An 18,702-nucleotide genomic window follows, 5' to 3' on the forward strand; every position below is an offset into this window, starting at 1 on the left:
GAAATAGATTCCAAATTGTAAACTTGGTTATTCACTCATTCATCTAACATTTATTGAGCAATTCTGTGTTCCAGGAACTGGGGATTAGCACTGCAGACCAAGAGAGCACATTCATTCATAAAACCTACATATTGTGTGGGAAAGCAGGCATTAAATTAAGTGTAAAATAAGTAAATGATATAATCTCAGGTAGCATAAGTACTATGCACTATGAAGAAAGATTGAGCAGCCTATAGTGTGAGAATTAGTTGAGGGAGCTGGATGTTTGGGCTAGAGTGGTCAAGGAAGGTGTTTCTGATTGAGGGGTTGATATTTAACAGAGGCTAGAAGGATATGAAGGACAAGCCCCGGGAAGGTCCAGAGGAAGTATTCTAAGCAGAGGCAACATTAAGTACAAAGACCCTAAAGCAAGAGCAGGCTTTATTTCAAGGATTATTAATAAGACCAACATTCTTGGAAAGAAGTGGTAGATGAGGTTGGAGAGGTAGGCAAGAGCCAGATCATCGAGAACCTTTGAGGCCACAGTAGAGATGTGGATTTTATTCTCGATATCTAACAAACCTGCTTATCTAGACTGACTCGATCTTGTTCAAATCAAAACCATTTTTCTCTCAGCCTGATACTCTTCATTTGAGGTTTCTCATAGGAAAACAACTCTGAGAAGCAAATGGCCAACTGGGATCTTGAAACATTGAAGGATGTTCTACCCTAGCCATAGGCTGAAACACCATGAAGATGAATCATTTGATTGTGCCCTTAGCTAAGACTAAAACTCCTGTCTTAAAGACAAATCATTTGATTGTTCCTCCCAGCTGAAAATTAACCTATCTATCCCTTTCTGTGCTTTTCTTTAGACAGTGGATGTTCACATAGCATCCCTTTTCTCTCATAAAAGCACCTGTCTGTAAGTTGCCTGACCAATCGAAGACATTTTTACATGCCTTCCTGGTGTGGCCATACTAATAAATTTCCTTTCTTTGCTCATCAACAGTTTTGTCTCTCTGTGTTTTGTTGAGCAGTGAGGAGTCAGACCTGCTTTAAGTCCCTTGACTGGGGATGTAAAGTTCTACAACAGGTATACTGGGGAAATTTTGAGTCTGCAAATTTTTGAGTCTGTAGACATGATCTGATTTAAAATTTTAAAAGCTCATTCAAGTTACTTTTTTGTTGTTGTTGTTGTTATAGGGTGCATGTACTTACCAAAGAGAGACAGAGGAAAAGAAATAGTGAGAAAGTACCCCCTAAGGGTCATGACCATGCCATAATCCTTTTTTCTCCATTCTCCTCTTAGGATTTTGGGCACATACATACCAGGCATGTCAAGCCACTGGGTCTGGGACTTGAACCACACAGTTGACTATGTGGGATCCAGCCATCCCAACCACCGTGCTACCTTCTGGCACCCAGGTTACTCTGAAGAAATATAGGAAGCAGGAAGATCAGTTAGGCTGTTGTACTGGCAAAAGGTGATGGCAGCATGGATAGAATGGTGGCAGTGGAAGTAACGTGAGTGGGTTTTTGTTTGTTTTAATGAATTATTTATTTTTATTTATTATTATTGTTTAATTTTCTATAAGGTACACATGCTCACCAGGGAGAGAGGGACAGTGAGAAAGCAAGGTGCCAAGTCTGAGACCTGAAGTTTCAGTCTGTGTGGGAGGCTAGTGCCTTAACCACCATGCCATCTGCTGGCCCCTGGGCACTGTTAAATTAGGGCCTGCTGATGGATTGGGTATTGGGTTTGAAAAAGAAGAATAAGGGAGGATATTTGCGTTTTTGACCTGGGCAGATGGGGAATGATAGTATTTATCATGATTCTAAAGGAAGCATGTTTGAAGAGAAGAGGTTATCAAGAGTTGTGTTTTGGATGTGTTAATTTTTGGATGCCTCTCTAGATAGTCAAGTGAAGGCATAAGTTAAGCAGATGAGTATAAGAGTTTGACACTTAGAAAAGGGAAGCGATATATGGATGTAAATTGGCCAGAATATAGAACATAACTAAAGCTATATGGTCATATGAGATCACCTGGAAAGTTGAGTGTACAAACAGAAGACCTAAAACTATCCAGTATTTAGAGGTCAGTAATAGGAAGTAAAGCCAGCAGAAAAGACTTGAAGAATCACCAGTAAGAGAGGAGGAAAACCAGTATGGTATGATGTCCTGAATACCAGAAATGTCTCAAGGAGCTAGTGGTCACTTCTGTTAAATGCTGCTGAGAAGCATTATAAAATGAGGACTGGGCATTGGCTGCCGACTGGAAGTATGTGGAGATTATTGATGGTCATGACATGCATGGAACAATGGAGGCAAAAGTGTAAATGGTGTGTGTTAAAGAGAGAATTTGTTAGACTGCCCCTATGACCTGATAGTTAAGCAGTCAGATCCCACATGGCTCATGCAGTTGAGTCCAGAGGCATGCCCAAAATCCTGAAAGGAGGGCGAGATGGCAAAGAAAATATTGCCGTGTAACTTGTCCATGAGAGGGAGCTTTTTCTTCCTTTCTCTCTGGCAAGTTCATGCTCTCTCTAGCGCCCCCCAAAAAAGAGCAAATGCATACTCATCATAACCAGTAAGAGCTATCCTATCCCTCCAGCATTTGTCAAGGCAGTTTTGTTTTTAGAAAGACTTCTTTTAAGTGAATCTGTGATGTTAGCTGTAAAGTTAATAAAAATGTTCTGGGACCGGTAGGTGGCCTGTGGTTAAAGGCACTGGACTCCCACATGGCCAACCATGGTTCAAGAGCTGGACGTAGTGGCTTCCTTTCTCACTTTCCCTCTCTCTCTGGTCAAATTGGAAGATAATAATAAAGTTAAAATAAAATAATTCTACAAAAAATGTTCTCTAGTTTGTGGCAGAAGAGTAGACACCATAGTTCTTTGCAAAGAGAAGCATTCCAAGTCTGTCGGTTCAAAATGTGGATTTGGAAACAAGATCAGGCCTTGCTTAACTCCTGGCTCATTCTGCTGCTTTCAGGCTGTGTAAAGTCAAACAAGAACTTCAGTTTTTTTATCTGTAAAACAGAGGTAGTATTATCAGCCCGTTAGTATGAATATAAGAAATAAATCAAATGCAGCACTTCTAGGACAGTGCCTAGAATAGGTGGTAGCTATTAGTTACAAGCTTTGTTATAGGGACAAAATTACTAAATTACCTGTATTTACAATTTTCCTGCCACTTTCTAAGGAGAGTGGTTCTTGAGGAAGATTTCTTAACTTTTCTAAGAAAATATATTCGTTTTCTATTGCTACATGACTGATTAGTGTAAACTTTGCAGCTTAGAATAGCACAATCTTCTTATCTCATAGTTTTGTGGGTCACAAGTCAGGCAGAGAGTAGCAGCTTCTCACAAGAGTCAGTGTCACAAGAGTGAAGGTCAGCTAGGCACCGCACCTTCACCTGGAACTTGGAGTCCTCTTTCAACCTTGATGATAGTTGGCAGAATCCATTTTCCTTATGATTATGGGACTGAGGTTCCCGTTTTCTTGCTGGCTGTGTGGATAGGAAAAGGATCTGCAGGATAACTAGAGTTGAGATTGGAGAGATTCGACAGACCAGCAATGAGATCGTCTGTGCCGACCAGGCTGTTTGGTAGCTAAATGAGGTGAAGGGATAGTTTGTGTGAACTGAGGTCAAGGAACTGAGAGGCTAGGCACCAGTGTACATGAAATTGACATTTTTTTTATAAATAATTATTTAATTTGCCCATGTGCGCACCAGAAAGAGAGAAGGAGAGTGAGAAAGCAAGCTAGCTGCCAGGTCCAGGACTCAAACCATGGTTGGCCATGTGAGACTCTTAACCACCAGCACCTTTACCACCACACCACCTGCTGGCCCTGAACTTGACATTCTAAGTGAATAAAAATGACCACAGAAGCTGCAGTAACAAAAACGACAGTGAGTGGGGTGCTAAATTGTCAGTGAATGGAAGGAGTGCCAGGGAGACTGGACTGACCCGCCAACATGAGGGACATAATCTCCCAGCACGTGCCTCAGACAGGTTGTGATGTTTGAGAAGAGGGAAAGGAAGAGAAAGGCATTTTGGAACAAGGACACCTGTTTGCACACCCTTCCCTCCCCGCAGGCAGGTGATGTGATAGGACAAGAGAAGCCGTAGTCCTTGGGGGAAAGCTGAGTTTCCATTAGAATAAAGAAGTGCCAGAAAAAATTTCTTTCCTTTTTTTTTACAAAAACTTTTAACATTGACATAAGTTTATATGCTGATATGACACCTGCAGTTTTGCCCCAGGGGAGTTGTATAATTTATTTTTCATACTTCGTAGGCTCAGAACCTGCTAGCTAACTAGCATCTTTTCACTTCTCTTTTCCATTTCTCTTGATTTTCTAAAATCTGGAGTTTCTAAAAATGGTCCTGAGGAGCCCTCCTAGTCAATCTCATTTCTCTCTTCTAACCACAATCGCAACTCCATAGCTCCTATTCTCACTGCAGTCGGCAAGTCAGAGAGCAGCTGGAGGACAGTGGGCGTTGGGGCCTTGAGGGGAGTCGAAATCAGAAGGAAGACACAGTTTTCCTCATTACGGCAGCTTCACCATGGGATAGCCCTCCTTGCTCTAGGTGGGGGGTTTTGCTAGTTCTGACTCTTCTACCCAGCCTTCCACTGTCTTTTTCCTTCCCACTCCATACTGATACTATTAGAACACACTGCTGTCTTTTATTTCTCTCTAGCTCCTTTCTTCAAAGCACTGACAGTTCATATAAACCTTCAGCAGAAGTGTCTTTTCCATTACTAAACTACTTCCTTTAAGTCAAGCCTGGCTCCCCCTCCCTCCCCCCCCCAATTCTTGAATCACTCCCCCAGCCTCCACAGGCAGGTCCTTTTCTTCTTGTCAAAGAGCAGTAGGGTCCTTTCAATGGCCAGGTTCCACTGCTTTCTTATTTAAAATCCTCAGCCCTAAAAATGCTATTGCTTTGATAATCTATTCTATTGCAGATCCTTACAGAGATCCCCCTCAAACACAAACTCCTATTGTTTGAAGCCTATAGGACCCATGAAAATATAGTCAACTTAAAAAAGAAATGAAACTTCCCATTAAATAGAGGTAGAAGTGGTGAGGATATAAGGTTGGGCTTCACCTAACAGCAGGGAAATGTTCTGACATGCATCAATGATTTTGCCATAGTGTAAACAGCATAGAGTGTACTCACACACCTAAGTGCCACATAGCCTACTTCACACCTAGGCTACATGGTGTCGCCTGTTTTATGTCATGTATTCGATTTGTGGTTGATCAAAACATCATTATGCAGTGTGTGGCTATATTACGAAGTCTCCCTATCCTTTACTGTTTGTGTGACCAACAGATCTCTCAGCCTCTCTGAGCTTCAATTTCTTCATAGGTCAAACAAGGTTAGTGATACCTAACTCATGTGGTTTTAAGGGTTAAATGAAGTAATAAAGTCTGTAGATCAACAATACCTGGCTCTCGGTAAGTACTCAACAAATATTATTCCTCCGATCCAACTCTCTCTTCATAAACTCTCCAGACATTTAGTGTCATCTTGATTTATTTTTATTCATTCCTTTTATCCAGTTAGTAAGTACATATTGCTTCCTACAGGAAATATTAAACAGTCATCGCTTCATTGCAGGCCTTGTTTCCTGTCAGTATACAGGTCTGATCGTGTATCATGCAGTTTATTTTAACACTTTCTTTACCAGCCTTCCTAATGTATCAAAGACAGAATTTCAGAAACATTTGTTTCTAGTTTGCTTTTGAACCTGTATTTTATAAACACTTTGTCAATGTGTAGCTCTTGCTTGAATTCCACAAGAGGTATAAAGATCTCATTCTGAGCCAAGAAGTCCTGTAATACCTGCCTTATGTTGTTCACGTCTCTCTCTCTCTTTTATGTTGTTCACGTCTCTCTCTCTCTCTTTTTTTCTTTTTTGCTTTGTAATGCCTGTGGGCAGCCAAGCTACTACCCCTTGCACATAATCTGCTATAACTATCCTTAACCCATGCTAGGCCTCATCTCCCCTTGCTCAGGATGGCTTACCTAAACTATGTCTATTGTTTATATAAGCCTGACTTAGAAAGTTAAGTCAGCTGGGGAGAAGAGGTCACGTCCTCTGGCCTACAACTCAAGCTCATTAATGCATTGCCCTTCATTCATTTAAGAATACAGATGAAGGTTTCGATTGATTTTGAAGCCTCACTTCAAAATTTTATATTTATCCCACTTTCTTGCCCCCTCAGTATAATACTTTAAACTTCTGTAGACTCAGTAAAAAGGTTTTTGGATTGTATATATTGTAGGTTTCTGCGGCACTGAAACAAGGCCAAATTACACCAACAGAGCTCTGTCAAAAATGTCTCTCACTTATCAAGAAGACCAAGTTTCTAAATGCTTATATTACTGTATCAGAAGAGATGGCTTTAAAGCAAGCTGAAGAATCAGAGAAAAGATATAAGAAAGGTAAATTACTTTTTTTTCCCCCCTTTGTTTGCTAGAGGGGCATATACTCGCTGGAGAGAAAGAAAGAGAGTGGGAAAGTAAGAAATCCCACCCTCCCAGGAGGGATAGCCATGCCATAATCCTTTCTCCTCTAGTCTCCTCTCAGGATTTTGTGCGTGCATGTACACATGTCTGACATAGTCTCCAAGCTACCAGGTCTGGGACTTGAACTACACAATCATGTGGGATCCAGCCTCCTTAACTACCACACCACCTGGCTGGACCAGGAAATTACTTTTAATTAAACTTAATTGTCCTAATTCCAGAGAAAGAGCTTAATTGGATGTAGCAGTTACCATTTGGCAAATGAAGCTTTAAATGTAAAACATTCTGTTATTTTAAAGAACTTGCCATGAGATGTAACAAAAATGAGGCTGGTGGATATATGGTGCTTTATAATGTCCAACTAATAACTTCCTTTGACAGCATCTTACTGTGTCATGATTCACCTTCCTCAGCCTCCCAGATAGCTGGGACTACAGTCTTATGCCAATAGAGCTGGCATTTAGGGTGACCTTGAGAGTCAAACCCAAGCTTCCTGTGTGACCTCAGCCATTACCAGTGTGTGCTACCACAGCTAGGCCCAACTAACCATTTCTAAAGTAAATTTTATTTCTGAGATGTATCTTTGTCAAAAACTTGTAGTTATTAAGTAGTATTAATGTCTTTCTATTTTGAAATGTTAATATCTCTCTTTTCGGCTTAACGCAGGTCAGTCACTTGGAGATTTAGATGGAATTCCTATTGCAGTAAAAGACAACTTTAGCACATCTGGCATTGAGACAACATGTGCTTCAAATATGCTGAAAGGTAACGTTTAGCTGATCAGAGCGGTAATAATTTTATAAAAATAAGTACTTTTCAGTTAATGATAAAATGCTAAAACACCAAGATAGTCTCAAACAAATTGCATCTTTGAAGAAATACTTATGTCAGAATGTTACGTTTTTACTATTTGCTCTTTCAGAATGAAGAGTTAATCTTTGCAGGTGGGTCAGCTTAATGATTGATTCTATTTCACATAGGATTTTAGAAATCCTATTTAACAAATTACCACAAGCACCCTAAGTGACCGCTGATAACAGTTCATTGATAAAATGAGAAAAAATAAAAATTGGTTCTTATTACCTCTCCTTTTGTGGATGTTGTGAGGATCATTAGTCTCTACTGACTAGTTGTTGTTTTTTATTTTTATTTTTTTTCATGGCCAGAGAACACTTGGGCTCACCAGAGAAGGAGAAGAGAAAGCATCCCTCAGTGGGGTGTGGTCATGCCTCAGTCTTTCCTGTTTCTCGCTACCATCAGGACTTTAGGCATATACACATTTGGCATATTTTTCGAACTTCCAGGGCCAAGATTTTAATCACTGTGCCATGGGGCCAGCCCAACTAATTTTTAATTTTTTGAATTTCCTGACTCCTGCATCTCTTATAACATAGTATATGATGCTTAATTTTATTCTTTACGGTTTAGTAAGTTGAAAGAAAGCATGTTTATCAAGATGTTTACATCCTAGGAGAAAGAAACAGGAAAAGGTTATTCAGAGCATGACAGAATATAAAAGTACTATTTATGAAGATTATGCCTCAGTTTCCTGTATTAAGTAGACTATTGCTAATTGTTTTGGCATATATACTAGATATTTCAATAGACAGAAGAAATTTTAATGGAGAATAAAAATATTTTTCTGACCGGAAATACATTAAAATTATCATAAGCTATACCATTATCTGAGAAGAAAAAGTCCAGTACAGTGAGAAAATGATTTGCAATTATTTTTAAATGAATTGGGTACATCTCTGACAATCCTGCAATATTTTATATACTATTTTTCTTTTTTTAAAATAAATTTCCAGTGTGTACATGCACTAGCCAGAGGGGGGGGGAGGGCAAAAGCACCCCTCAGTGAGGGAAGGTCATGCCACCATCCCTTCTGTATTTCTCCCTCCTTTTGAGATTTTGGGCACACATGCACACATGCCCAGCACGTTTTGCAAGCCACTGGGTCCAGGACTCAAACCACATATTTGGCCATGTGGAAGCCACCATCTTAAGCATCACACCACCAGCTGGCCCCCTATACTGTTAAAGTCAATGTTTTTAGATTATCAAAATAGTGTTTGTACAGGGACCAGCAGTTAGCGTAATGGCTATGTTGCTGGACTCCAACGTAGTAGACCACGGTTCAAGTAGACCTGGTAGCTTAAACTCACGCCAGGTGCATGTGTGTGCATGCCCGAGATCCCCAGAGGAGAATGGAGGAGAAGGGATTGTGGCGTGGCCATCCCCCGTGGGGAGTGATTTCTCGCTTTCTATCTCCCAGTCTCTGTCTGGCGAGCGCACGCGCCCTCTAGCAAAAACCTCTCAAAAAAAAAAATAGTGTTTGTACAGACTATTTTTAGAAAACATATATAGTTAAAATTAGAAAAAAATTAACTCTTGTCAGAAAGTACAACTGATTTTTGAAATTAGGAATAATTAGCATATGTAAATATGAATTGATTAATTACAATTTAAAATCTTCCTTTTTAGGGTCAAGATAATAGTTCAGAGGTAAAATGTGATGCTCTGTGAGGCAGTCCCACAAGGAAAGGTTCCCGGTTCAAGTCCGGAGACCTCCCTGAGTATGCTGGGCATGATTTGCCCATCATCCATGTCTGGCTAATGGGGTGGATTATGGCATCAACACCTTGTTTGGGTTGCTGTTCTTTCATCTCTCTCTCTTTTTCTCTCTCACTTGTTTATAGAAGATATAAGTAAACTTAAAACAAAGTCTTTGTTTCTGCATATGATTTATGTGTTCACTGCTTTTTTTCTATGATAAAAATAACTAAATTTTTTGCAGGTTATGTACCACCTTATAATGCTACAGTAGTTCAGAAGTTGTTGGATCAGGGAGCTCTACTGATGGGAAAAACAAATTTAGATGAGTTCGCTATGGGGTGAGTAAAATTCAGATTTTCATCTTGTGTTTCTCTCATCTTTGCCTTTAATTTCATTAAATGTAGGCATCTAAAAGCAGTGAGGCAATTTTTTTTTTTTTTGATGAGCCTAGTGCCAATTTCCTTCTTCTTTCCTTTCTTCCTTTCTTTCTTGGACTGAGCTTTTTGGGTCATATGGTAAGCACAAGTTTAATTTTATAAGAGACTCTCAAACTATTTTCCAAAATGGCTATATCATTTTGCATTCCCTACCAGCAATATATGAAAACTCCAGGTGGTCTGCATCCTGTGGTCCAGTCCTGCCCACACAGCACTGCAGTCAACAAAGGGCCATAGGTACAAAAGCAGACCCACAAGGAACAGAAAGGATGGACCACTCAGCCTAGGCAGGCAGGCAAGACTGCCTAGGCTTGTTTCACCACATTCTATGATGTAACACAGGAACAAAACTGTCTAACTACACATTTCTAAGAACACCCCCTTATTGTTAAAGACTGCATGACTATACCTGATCATTGCCATTTTTGTTAAGTTACTCTAATAGATATTTTCCATTTCTCTAATGACTAATGATATTAAGCATATTTTTCATGTGTGTATATCATGTTTGATAAAAAGTCAGTTAAACCCTTCGCTTTTTTACGTTTTTAAGTTTTTGCCATAGGGCATGTGTACTTGCCCAAGAGAGCCAGAGAAAGGAAAACTGAGAAACCATCCCCTAGGGGGAATGGCTACACCTCATTCCCTTCTCTATCCTCCGCTCAGAATTTTGGGCATGACGCACATGCCCCTGTCCTGAATTTTAAGCTGCTGTGGCTGGAACTCAAACTTTCGTTGGCCATGTGGGAGTCCAATACCTTAACTGCTACACCATCTACTGGCCCCAGCAAGCTGATTCTTAAATGGAAACACAAAGGACCTAGAACATGTGAAATTATTTTTAAAAAGAAGAATAAAGTTGGAAGTATCTCATTACCTAATTTAAAGCCTTATTATAAAGCTACAATAAGGTCAGCAGATGGTGTGGAGGTTAAGGTGCTGAATCCCACGTAGTTGACTTTGTGATTTAAGTACCAGACCCAGCAAATTGAAAAACACACTGGGCCTGTGCGTGTATGTGCCAAAATCCTGGAGGAGAAGTGGAGTATAGCATTGTGGTGTGGCCCAATTTCCCTGGGGAATGCTTTCCCCCTTTCTCTTTCTCTCTGTCTCTATTTCTGGTGAGTGCATGCACCCTATAGCAAAAATAATAATAATAATATAATATAATAATAAAGCTACAGCAACGAAGATGGTGTGATACCAGAGTAGGCAGAACAGAGTCCAGATACAGAGTTATACATGTGTGTATGTTTCATTTCTGAAGAGTAAGCTAAGGTAATTTAATGGGGAAAGGATACTCTATTTTTATAAGCAGTGCTGAAACCATTAGATATCCATACGTTAAAAAATGAACTTTATTCACATCCTACATTAAAAATTAATTTAAAATGGATGACAGGTCTAAATGTAAGGGCTAAAAGTATATAACTTCTAGTAGAAAAATCTTTGTGACCTTGGGTCAGATAAAGATTTCCTTAGACACATAAAGTATTAACCATAAAATAAAAAAGTGATAAGCTGGACTTCATTAAAATTAAGAACTTCTGATCTTTCAAAGGCATGTTCAGAGAATAAAGAGATAAGCCAGAGACTTTAGGAATTATTTGCAAATCAACTATCTGATAATCTACTTGAATCCAGAATATATGAAAGAATTTTTTTTACAGCTTAATACTAGGTTGTCGGAAAAGTCGTGACATATATTTTTTTAATGTAAAAATGCATCATGACTTTTCTGACAACCCAATAATAAGACAAACAACACAATTTTTTTTCTTTTTTTAGAGAGAGAGTTTTTTGCTATAGGGCATGTGCGTTTGCCAGAGAAACAGAGAGAGAGAGAGACAGAAAGTGAGAAATCGCCCCTGGGGGAATGGCCGCCCCGCAATCCCTTCTCCTCTGTTCTCTCAGAATCTTGGGCAGGCATGCACATAAAGATCTAGCAGCTTAAAACTCACACAGGGCCTGTGTACATCTTTGCCCAAAATCCTGAGAGATTAGAAGAGAAGAGAAGGCCGTCACTCTGAAGGTGATTTCTCACTTTCTCCGTCTCTCCAGGGAGCACACGTGCCCTGAGGCAAAAGAGAACTATTATAACTACATAACAGAATATCCTTATTCTTAGTAAATACATACTAAAATACAATTCTTAGGGATAAAGAGCCATTATACACACACACAGCAGACAAAGGATAAAAAAATGGGATAAATTTTTTTCTTAACATTTATTTATTTATTCATTTATTTATTTATTTTAAGTTTTTGCCATAGGGTGCACTTGCAGGGTAGAGAAAGAGAGAAGGTAGGATTTGAGCCACTGGGTCCAAGACTTGAACTGCAGTCGACCATGTGGGCATCCAGTGTCCCAACCACTATGCCACCCGCTGGCCCTAGAATAAATTATTAACAATAGGTACAACTGGGTAGAAGGTACAAAATGTTTTACATGTTATTTTTCAATTTATATGAGAATGAATTATTTTAATAATTTAATAATTTTGATTAAGGGATGGGTTTCTGCAAGACTTCTTTTTTTTTAGAGAGGTTTTTTTTTGCTATAGGGTGCATGTGCTCTCCAGGCAGACAGAGACAGAGAGACAGAAAGCGAGAAATCACCCCCCGGGGAGATGGCCACGCTGCAATCCCTTCTCCTCCGTTCTCCTCTCGGAATCTTCGGCCCGCACACACACGTGCCCGGCTTGAGTTTTAAGCCACCGGGTCCGGGACGCAAACCACAGTCGACTACATAGGAGTCCAGCAACATAGCCATTACGCTAACTGCTGGTCCCTCTGCAAGACTTATTTTCTTTTTTTTTTAAGGCAGGGTTTGGTCATGTTGCAACCCCCGCCCCCACCCTTCCTGTGCCTCCCGTCTACGACTATAGGCACATACCATGCCTCGCTCTTGTTAGACAGGGTCTCGCTATGTTCCCCAGGTCCATCTCAAGCAGTCCTCCTGCCTCAGGCAGTTCAGTTGCTGCAAATGCAGGCCCACACCGCGTTGCCCAGCCTGCAGGCTGGACCAGAAATCAGACCTTGGTGTCCCCGGTGGACCCAGCCTGCAGAGCACTGCATCTTAGCAGCACTCACCACTGCGGCTGGTCCCAAAAGCCTTTTTAACTGTTTGAATATATGTTACCCTTTCATAATTGGAAGGCTTTCATTTATAAGAGAAATCATCTTTTGAATTGGGTGATCATTGGGATAAAATAGTTTTTCTAGCAGACTAGTGTTCTCTATTTGTAGCACAAGTACTCTTACTGCCCGTTGTGTTATACAACTCTTCAACCAGCTCATTAATGAAGGTTATATTTATTGGAAGGTAATGAGCATCAGAAGCAAATCAGATATTCCAAAAATGAAAATTTCACTTGAAGTGAAAATTACACAAAGGTGTCTTATTTCAATTCTTTGTCTCAGATCTGGAAGCACGGATGGTGCATTTGGACCAGTTAAAAACCCCTGGAGTTATTCAAAACAATACAGAGAAAAGAGGCAGCAGAAGCCCCATGATGAGAAAGAAGATTCAAATTGGCTGATAACTGGAGGAAGCTCCGGCGGGAGCGCCGCTGCCGTCTCAGCATTCACGTGCTTTGTGTAAGACACTGTTTTCTACCTGTACTTTAGAACTCATCCAGATACAAATAGTGGAAATCATACGTATAATCCAACAGTGGAGTAGTTTATACCCTGTTTTTTTTTTTTTTTATTTTCAGTGAGCTATTTGTGCTCAAAAGAGTGTCAAAATTATATTTTATAAATATTCTCAACTGTACAGTATACTATATATTTTATACATTTCATTTTCGTTTAAAAATAACATTTAAACTTTCCTTTATAGTATCATTCTCTTAAAAGCATGTTTTTATGGATCTTGCAAAATAAAGCATTGTATATAATGGGCTTCACTATATTTCTTTTCTTAAATTATCTGAGTGCCTGCTCACTAATTGTGTACGTAGGGACTAATATGCCTTGGTTTTAGTTGAGTGCTGGTTAGCTAAAAGTTAGGAATGATTTATCCTTCAGCTCATTCTGACTTTTGGAAGGAGAAGGAAAGGAAAGGAAAGGAAAGGAAAGGAAAGGAAAGGAAGAAAACAAAAAAATGCTCCTACTACATATCAATAGAATATTTTAAATAGTGTGTTCATAAATCTGCAACTGAAAGTGTATATCAGGGGACCAGCAGATGGCAAAATGGTTATGTCACTGGACTCCCACGTAGTTGACCATGGTTTGAGTCTTGATCCTGGCAGTTTAAAACTCACACTGCGTGCATGTGTGTGCTTGCCCAAAATCCCCAGAGGAGAATGGAAGAGAAGGGATGGTGGGTGTGGCCATGCCCCCTAGGGAGTGATTTCTCACTTTCTATCTCTCTGTTTTTCCAGCAAACACACATGCCCTATAGCAAAAAAAGGAAAAAAAAAGTGTATATCATTAAGATTTTTCATACCTACTAGGAGCTGATTCTGTTTGTCATACTTCATATTAGATAAGAATCATAAAAATCCATTTGTAAAGTATTTCTTAACCACCTAAAGAGTAAGTAAATATGGCAGCTATTGTGTTTTTTGTTAGTCTTGATTTAACCAAATTGAGTGTGTTTCCTTAATAATACTGTATTTTATTTCTCCTTAATTATCCACTAAAACTAAGCTCTTTCACATGCATTGCTATCAATAAATTATTTTTTAGAGCTATGGAGATTTAGTTTCCACAGATATATTTTTTTAATTTTCCTGAAATCTTGTTAACAAGTAAAACCATTTCACTTTATCTCTGTGGAATTTCATAGCATCGCATTAATATTAATGAGAGTTCTGACAAGTAAGGACTGCAGGATTAGGTGCTTTTTTTCTATCCTCATCATCCCCTTAGTGTTCATCTTTTTGAATGTGCTTTGAGAAGATGGCATTTTGACACATAATTCCTATGGAAATGTAGGGTTTACTTTTACACAGCCGTCAGTGAATGCTAATAAGAATAGGTATCTTTAAAAATTGTGTAAGCAGCAGTCTGATTTTGTAGCTTACATGGACTTGGTAAGAAAGGAAGTATAATTTGCACTTTCCGTAGAGCACAAGTGCCATGTTACTGCTGGGGGCATTGTTCAGTCCACCGCTTCATGTGAAATACGATCAACAGAAGCACAGACCGAAAGTAACCTCATATTGAATATATCCCAAACTGTAAAGTGTTGTGTTTTTGTTTGCCCCCTTTTGGTTTTATTATAGTTTTTTTAGAAAACAGGAAGATTGTGGAGTGCTATGTAGCCGTAGAAAGAACGAGATAGCATGAGACAGAACACTACGTAGTGACGTGGAAAGATAGCCACGATACACTGCTAAGGACAAAGCAAGTTGCAGAACACTGTAGTGTGACCTTATTTCTGTTAAAATTGGTAATTATGGAGCCAGAAGATAGTGTACCCGTTATGTTGCTGGACCCCCCACATGGCCGACCACACTTAAAGTCTCAGACCTGATGGCTTAAAAGAATTTGGTACACATGTACACCCAGCATGCTTTCCAAGTCACCAGGACTGTGATTCAAACCATGGTTGGGCATGTGGGGCCCGTTCCCTTAATCACTAGGCTATGGGCTGGCCCTCAAAAATTTTTTGTACCAAAATACACTCATGCTTTAATTCCCCTTATTGTATAAACTTTTTGAAGTACCTTCATACTGTAATATTAATTTGATAGATTTTAAATACCAAATAACCTCAAAAGAAAGTATAAAATTTATATGCGTATTAACAAAAGAGTGGACTTTACAATACTGGAAATCACCCCAGGCCTGGCTGTGCATGTCTATCCAACTGCCTATGCCTCTGATCCTAGCTAAGAAGAAGGCTTAGGGCAGTAAGGGCACAACACAGAAGGCCTGGTGACAAATACCTGTCTCGAGCTCGTTCCTTTTCCTTCTCTCTCTCCCACCAAAAAAAGGGGGGAGGGATATTCTGAGAATCCCAAATTTATGTAAGTGAATAATATATTTAATTTTAGTGATTTTAATGACATAGTGAAAGGCTCATGGTAAATAAAAAAGGACAGAAACTTATGATTACAGAATGATCTCAACTATGAAAAAAATGCATTTTGAAAAAGTCTTGAAGTTAATGTACCAAAATGTTAACCCGATTTGCCTCTGGGTAGTGGAATATTTAGTTACTTCTTTATACTTTTCTATGCTATATGAACTTCCTAAGAGGAAATACAGTTTTTAAATGTACATTTAAAAGGGTAGATTCCAAATAGAATGGATATGTCATTCTTCAAAGAGAATTCCATTTAAATTCCAGGGCTTTAGGATCAGATACAGGAGGATCAACTAGAAATCCTGCAGCCCACTGTGGGCTTGTTGGCCTCAAACCCAGTTATGGCTTGGTTTCTCGTCATGGTCTCATTCCGTTGGTGAACTCTATGGATGTACCAGGAATCTTAACCAGATATGTGGAGGATGCAGCAATTGTGTTGGGTATTTATATGATTCCATGTCATTTAAAGCAATTTCACTGTAAAATAATATGCCCACCACTTCTAAGGATTTCTCCTTATAGGTATGCTGGCTGGACATGACCCCAGGGATTCTACCACAGTACAAGATCCTGTTAAACCATTCACACTTCCTATTTTGACAGATGTGAGCAAACTATGTATAGGAATCCCAAAGGTAACTTCTTCCTTTCCTTCCTTTACAGAAGTACTTCAAATCAAATTCAGAGACACTTTCGAGGTGGCAGAATGGTTAAGTTTGAATCCCTGCTCTGCTACTTGTATTAGCTGTGTGGTTTGAGTTATGACTTAATCTCTGAGCTCAATTTTCCCATCTGTAAAATCAAAATAATAAAAATGTTGCCTTCAGATTTGTGAAGGTTAAATTAGCTAAGCAGGGGCTAAGCTGGGGTCTTTAAACCTCCTATAAAGGGCCAGATAGTAAGCATTTTAGGCTTAGTGCACCATATAGTCTTTATTACGACTACTTAACTCTGCTGATAATGAGAACGCAGCTATAGACAATATGTATATGAGAATACGTCTGTGTTTTATACAACTTATTTTTATAAGCAGCTGGCGGGGTCACATCTGACTTATGTGTCAGAGTTCACCAACTCCTAATGTAAGGCCATCCCTGGCATAGGAAGGCCTCAATACATGTTATCATTGTTACTCTTGTTATTATTATTACTACTGTACTCTTTATAGTAGCAATGAATAATTCCTGTATGCATGCAATAATGTTAAATTATTGATCTTCAAAAAATTTAAACATAACTATATTAATGTTTTAAACCTTTTAGAAATCTCTTAGAAAGATAAATTATCCTGCAGAATAATGAAGTTTCTCACCCTGAGCACAATTGGCACATGGGCCGGATAATTTGGGGGTAAATGGTCTTTCGTGTTGTAATATTTAGTAGCACCATAGATGCCAATAACACCCCCTTCTACCACCACCATTATCCTACGACCAAAAACATCTGCAGATATTACCAAATAGACCCTGGTTGGGGAAAAGGAGTTAAAAATTAGTCCAAACTGGGATTATTACTATAGAGAAATACTGCCTTTCCAAAAGGTAAAATCTGTGCCTTCTTCTTTAAGAAGAGGGCAGAGGTTTTAAAAAGAGACCTAATCTAGCATTTTAGATCCTTTACTTACCTGCTATGAAACATTAAGAAAATTACTTATCTTAGTATTTTCATAAATAAAATAAGGGATGATTATACTTAAATTGAGGGCTTGATAAAAGCCCTTACATGAGAGAGCCCCTGAAACATTTAGCGGAGTACCGAATACATAATGAGCATTTGTCTCCAACCAGCTTTCCAGTCTTCACGTCATCATATCCAGTGCATGACAGCTAGTACTTCACCTGTTCTCTACACAGCCTGAGATGGCTTCCATCTTTCTAGCTATCCCCAGCAATTATATCAAATGTTCTAATGTATTACAAAAGATCAGGAGTACAAATTTTTATAAAACCATCTATACAGATGTTCCAATTTCTGTATGTTGACTTTTTCCTCTAAGGAATATCATTTGCCAGAATTATCCAATGAAGTACGAGCTCTTTGGTCTAAAGCTGCTGATCTCTTTGAATCCGAAGGGGCCAAAGTAATTGAAGTATCCCTTCCCCACACCAGTTTCTCAATTGTCTGCTACCATATACTGTGCACATCAGAAGTAGCATCGAATATGGCAAGATTTGATGGACTAGAATATGGTAAGGTGACTGTTTTGGGTGGTTTTTATGATACTTGTCTCTAATGTTTGAAAGGTTCTAATCACTAATTAGTGACAAAAAATTATTTTCTGAGATAAAGTTAATAATTCAGAAAACTAAATCAGTGAATCATTTTACCTTTGTCATTTAGAGTTGTACTTACTCTATTCATTGTAAGTATTTCCTTAATGTTCAGTTTGCTTCTCTTGTCTGTGACTATCTTGAAGAGATAGTATCTTATCTCTGTACTCTCAGTCCAGCTGACGCAATGCCTGCCACACAGAAAGAGCTCAAAAGATGTTTGAACAAAGGGATGCATGAATGAGGGCATAAACAAATGAAGTTTCCTTCTTGGATATGCTCTTGGATGAGTCCTTGTGACTTGTCACAATACAAAATTGCAAACACTGCGTGCTTTCCCCAGTTTCTGTACCAGAACCTGTTTCCTAGGAATATTTCCTAGTATCTAGTTCAGATGGCATGTAAGAAGTTGTAAAACCTCAGAGTCCTCATAATAGTTAGCTATCATTATACTACAGCTGAAATAAGACATTATATAGAAAGAAGACTGGAATAAGACTTTAAAGGCATAAGTTCTAGTCTTCTCTACCATTGTCTGTCTTTGTAACTTCCAGAAAGTCACTGAGTTGCTATGTACTTTTTTCCCTGAAAATTAATATTCTGGTTTAGTGATGTCTCTGAAGTATTAATATTAGTCACAAGGCAGCTAGAGAAAAGGAACCATGAAGGGCAAACTGTCTAAATTTTATTATTTGTCAAAAATATCAATCAAGGGGACCAGCAGTTAGTATAATGGCTATGTCTCTGGACTGCCACGTAGTCAACCGCGGTTCAAGTCCCGGACCCGGTGGCTTAAACTCACGTCGGGTGCGTGTGCATGCGTGCCCAAGATCCCGAGAGGAGAATGGAGGAGAAGGGATTGCGGCATGGCC

At 39.1% G+C, this 18,702-nt stretch overlaps 1 protein-coding gene across 2 annotated transcripts in view; it reads left to right on the forward strand.

Annotated features, from left to right (window-relative positions):
• QRSL1 (glutaminyl-tRNA amidotransferase subunit QRSL1) overlaps window positions 1-18,702 on the forward strand; it is a 43,961-nt gene that overhangs the window by 17,469 nt on the left and 7,790 nt on the right. For both annotated transcript variants that reach the window (XM_027775114.1, XM_006156952.3), the window contains exons 2-8: window positions 6,278-6,437; window positions 7,188-7,286; window positions 9,322-9,418; window positions 12,941-13,117; window positions 15,825-16,000; window positions 16,083-16,195; window positions 17,557-17,749. In XM_027775114.1, the coding sequence (XP_027630915.1) occupies window positions 6,392-6,437; window positions 7,188-7,286; window positions 9,322-9,418; window positions 12,941-13,117; window positions 15,825-16,000; window positions 16,083-16,195; window positions 17,557-17,749 (901 nt within the window). In that variant the 5' untranslated portion in view covers window positions 6,278-6,391. The remainder of the gene's footprint in view (window positions 1-6,277; window positions 6,438-7,187; window positions 7,287-9,321; window positions 9,419-12,940; window positions 13,118-15,824; window positions 16,001-16,082; window positions 16,196-17,556; window positions 17,750-18,702) is intronic.

This window comes from Tupaia chinensis, unplaced genomic scaffold, assembly GCF_000334495.1.
Source record: "Tupaia chinensis unplaced genomic scaffold, TupChi_1.0 Scaffold000527_1, whole genome shotgun sequence".
Classification (NCBI taxonomy): domain Eukaryota; kingdom Metazoa; phylum Chordata; class Mammalia; order Scandentia; family Tupaiidae; genus Tupaia; species Tupaia belangeri.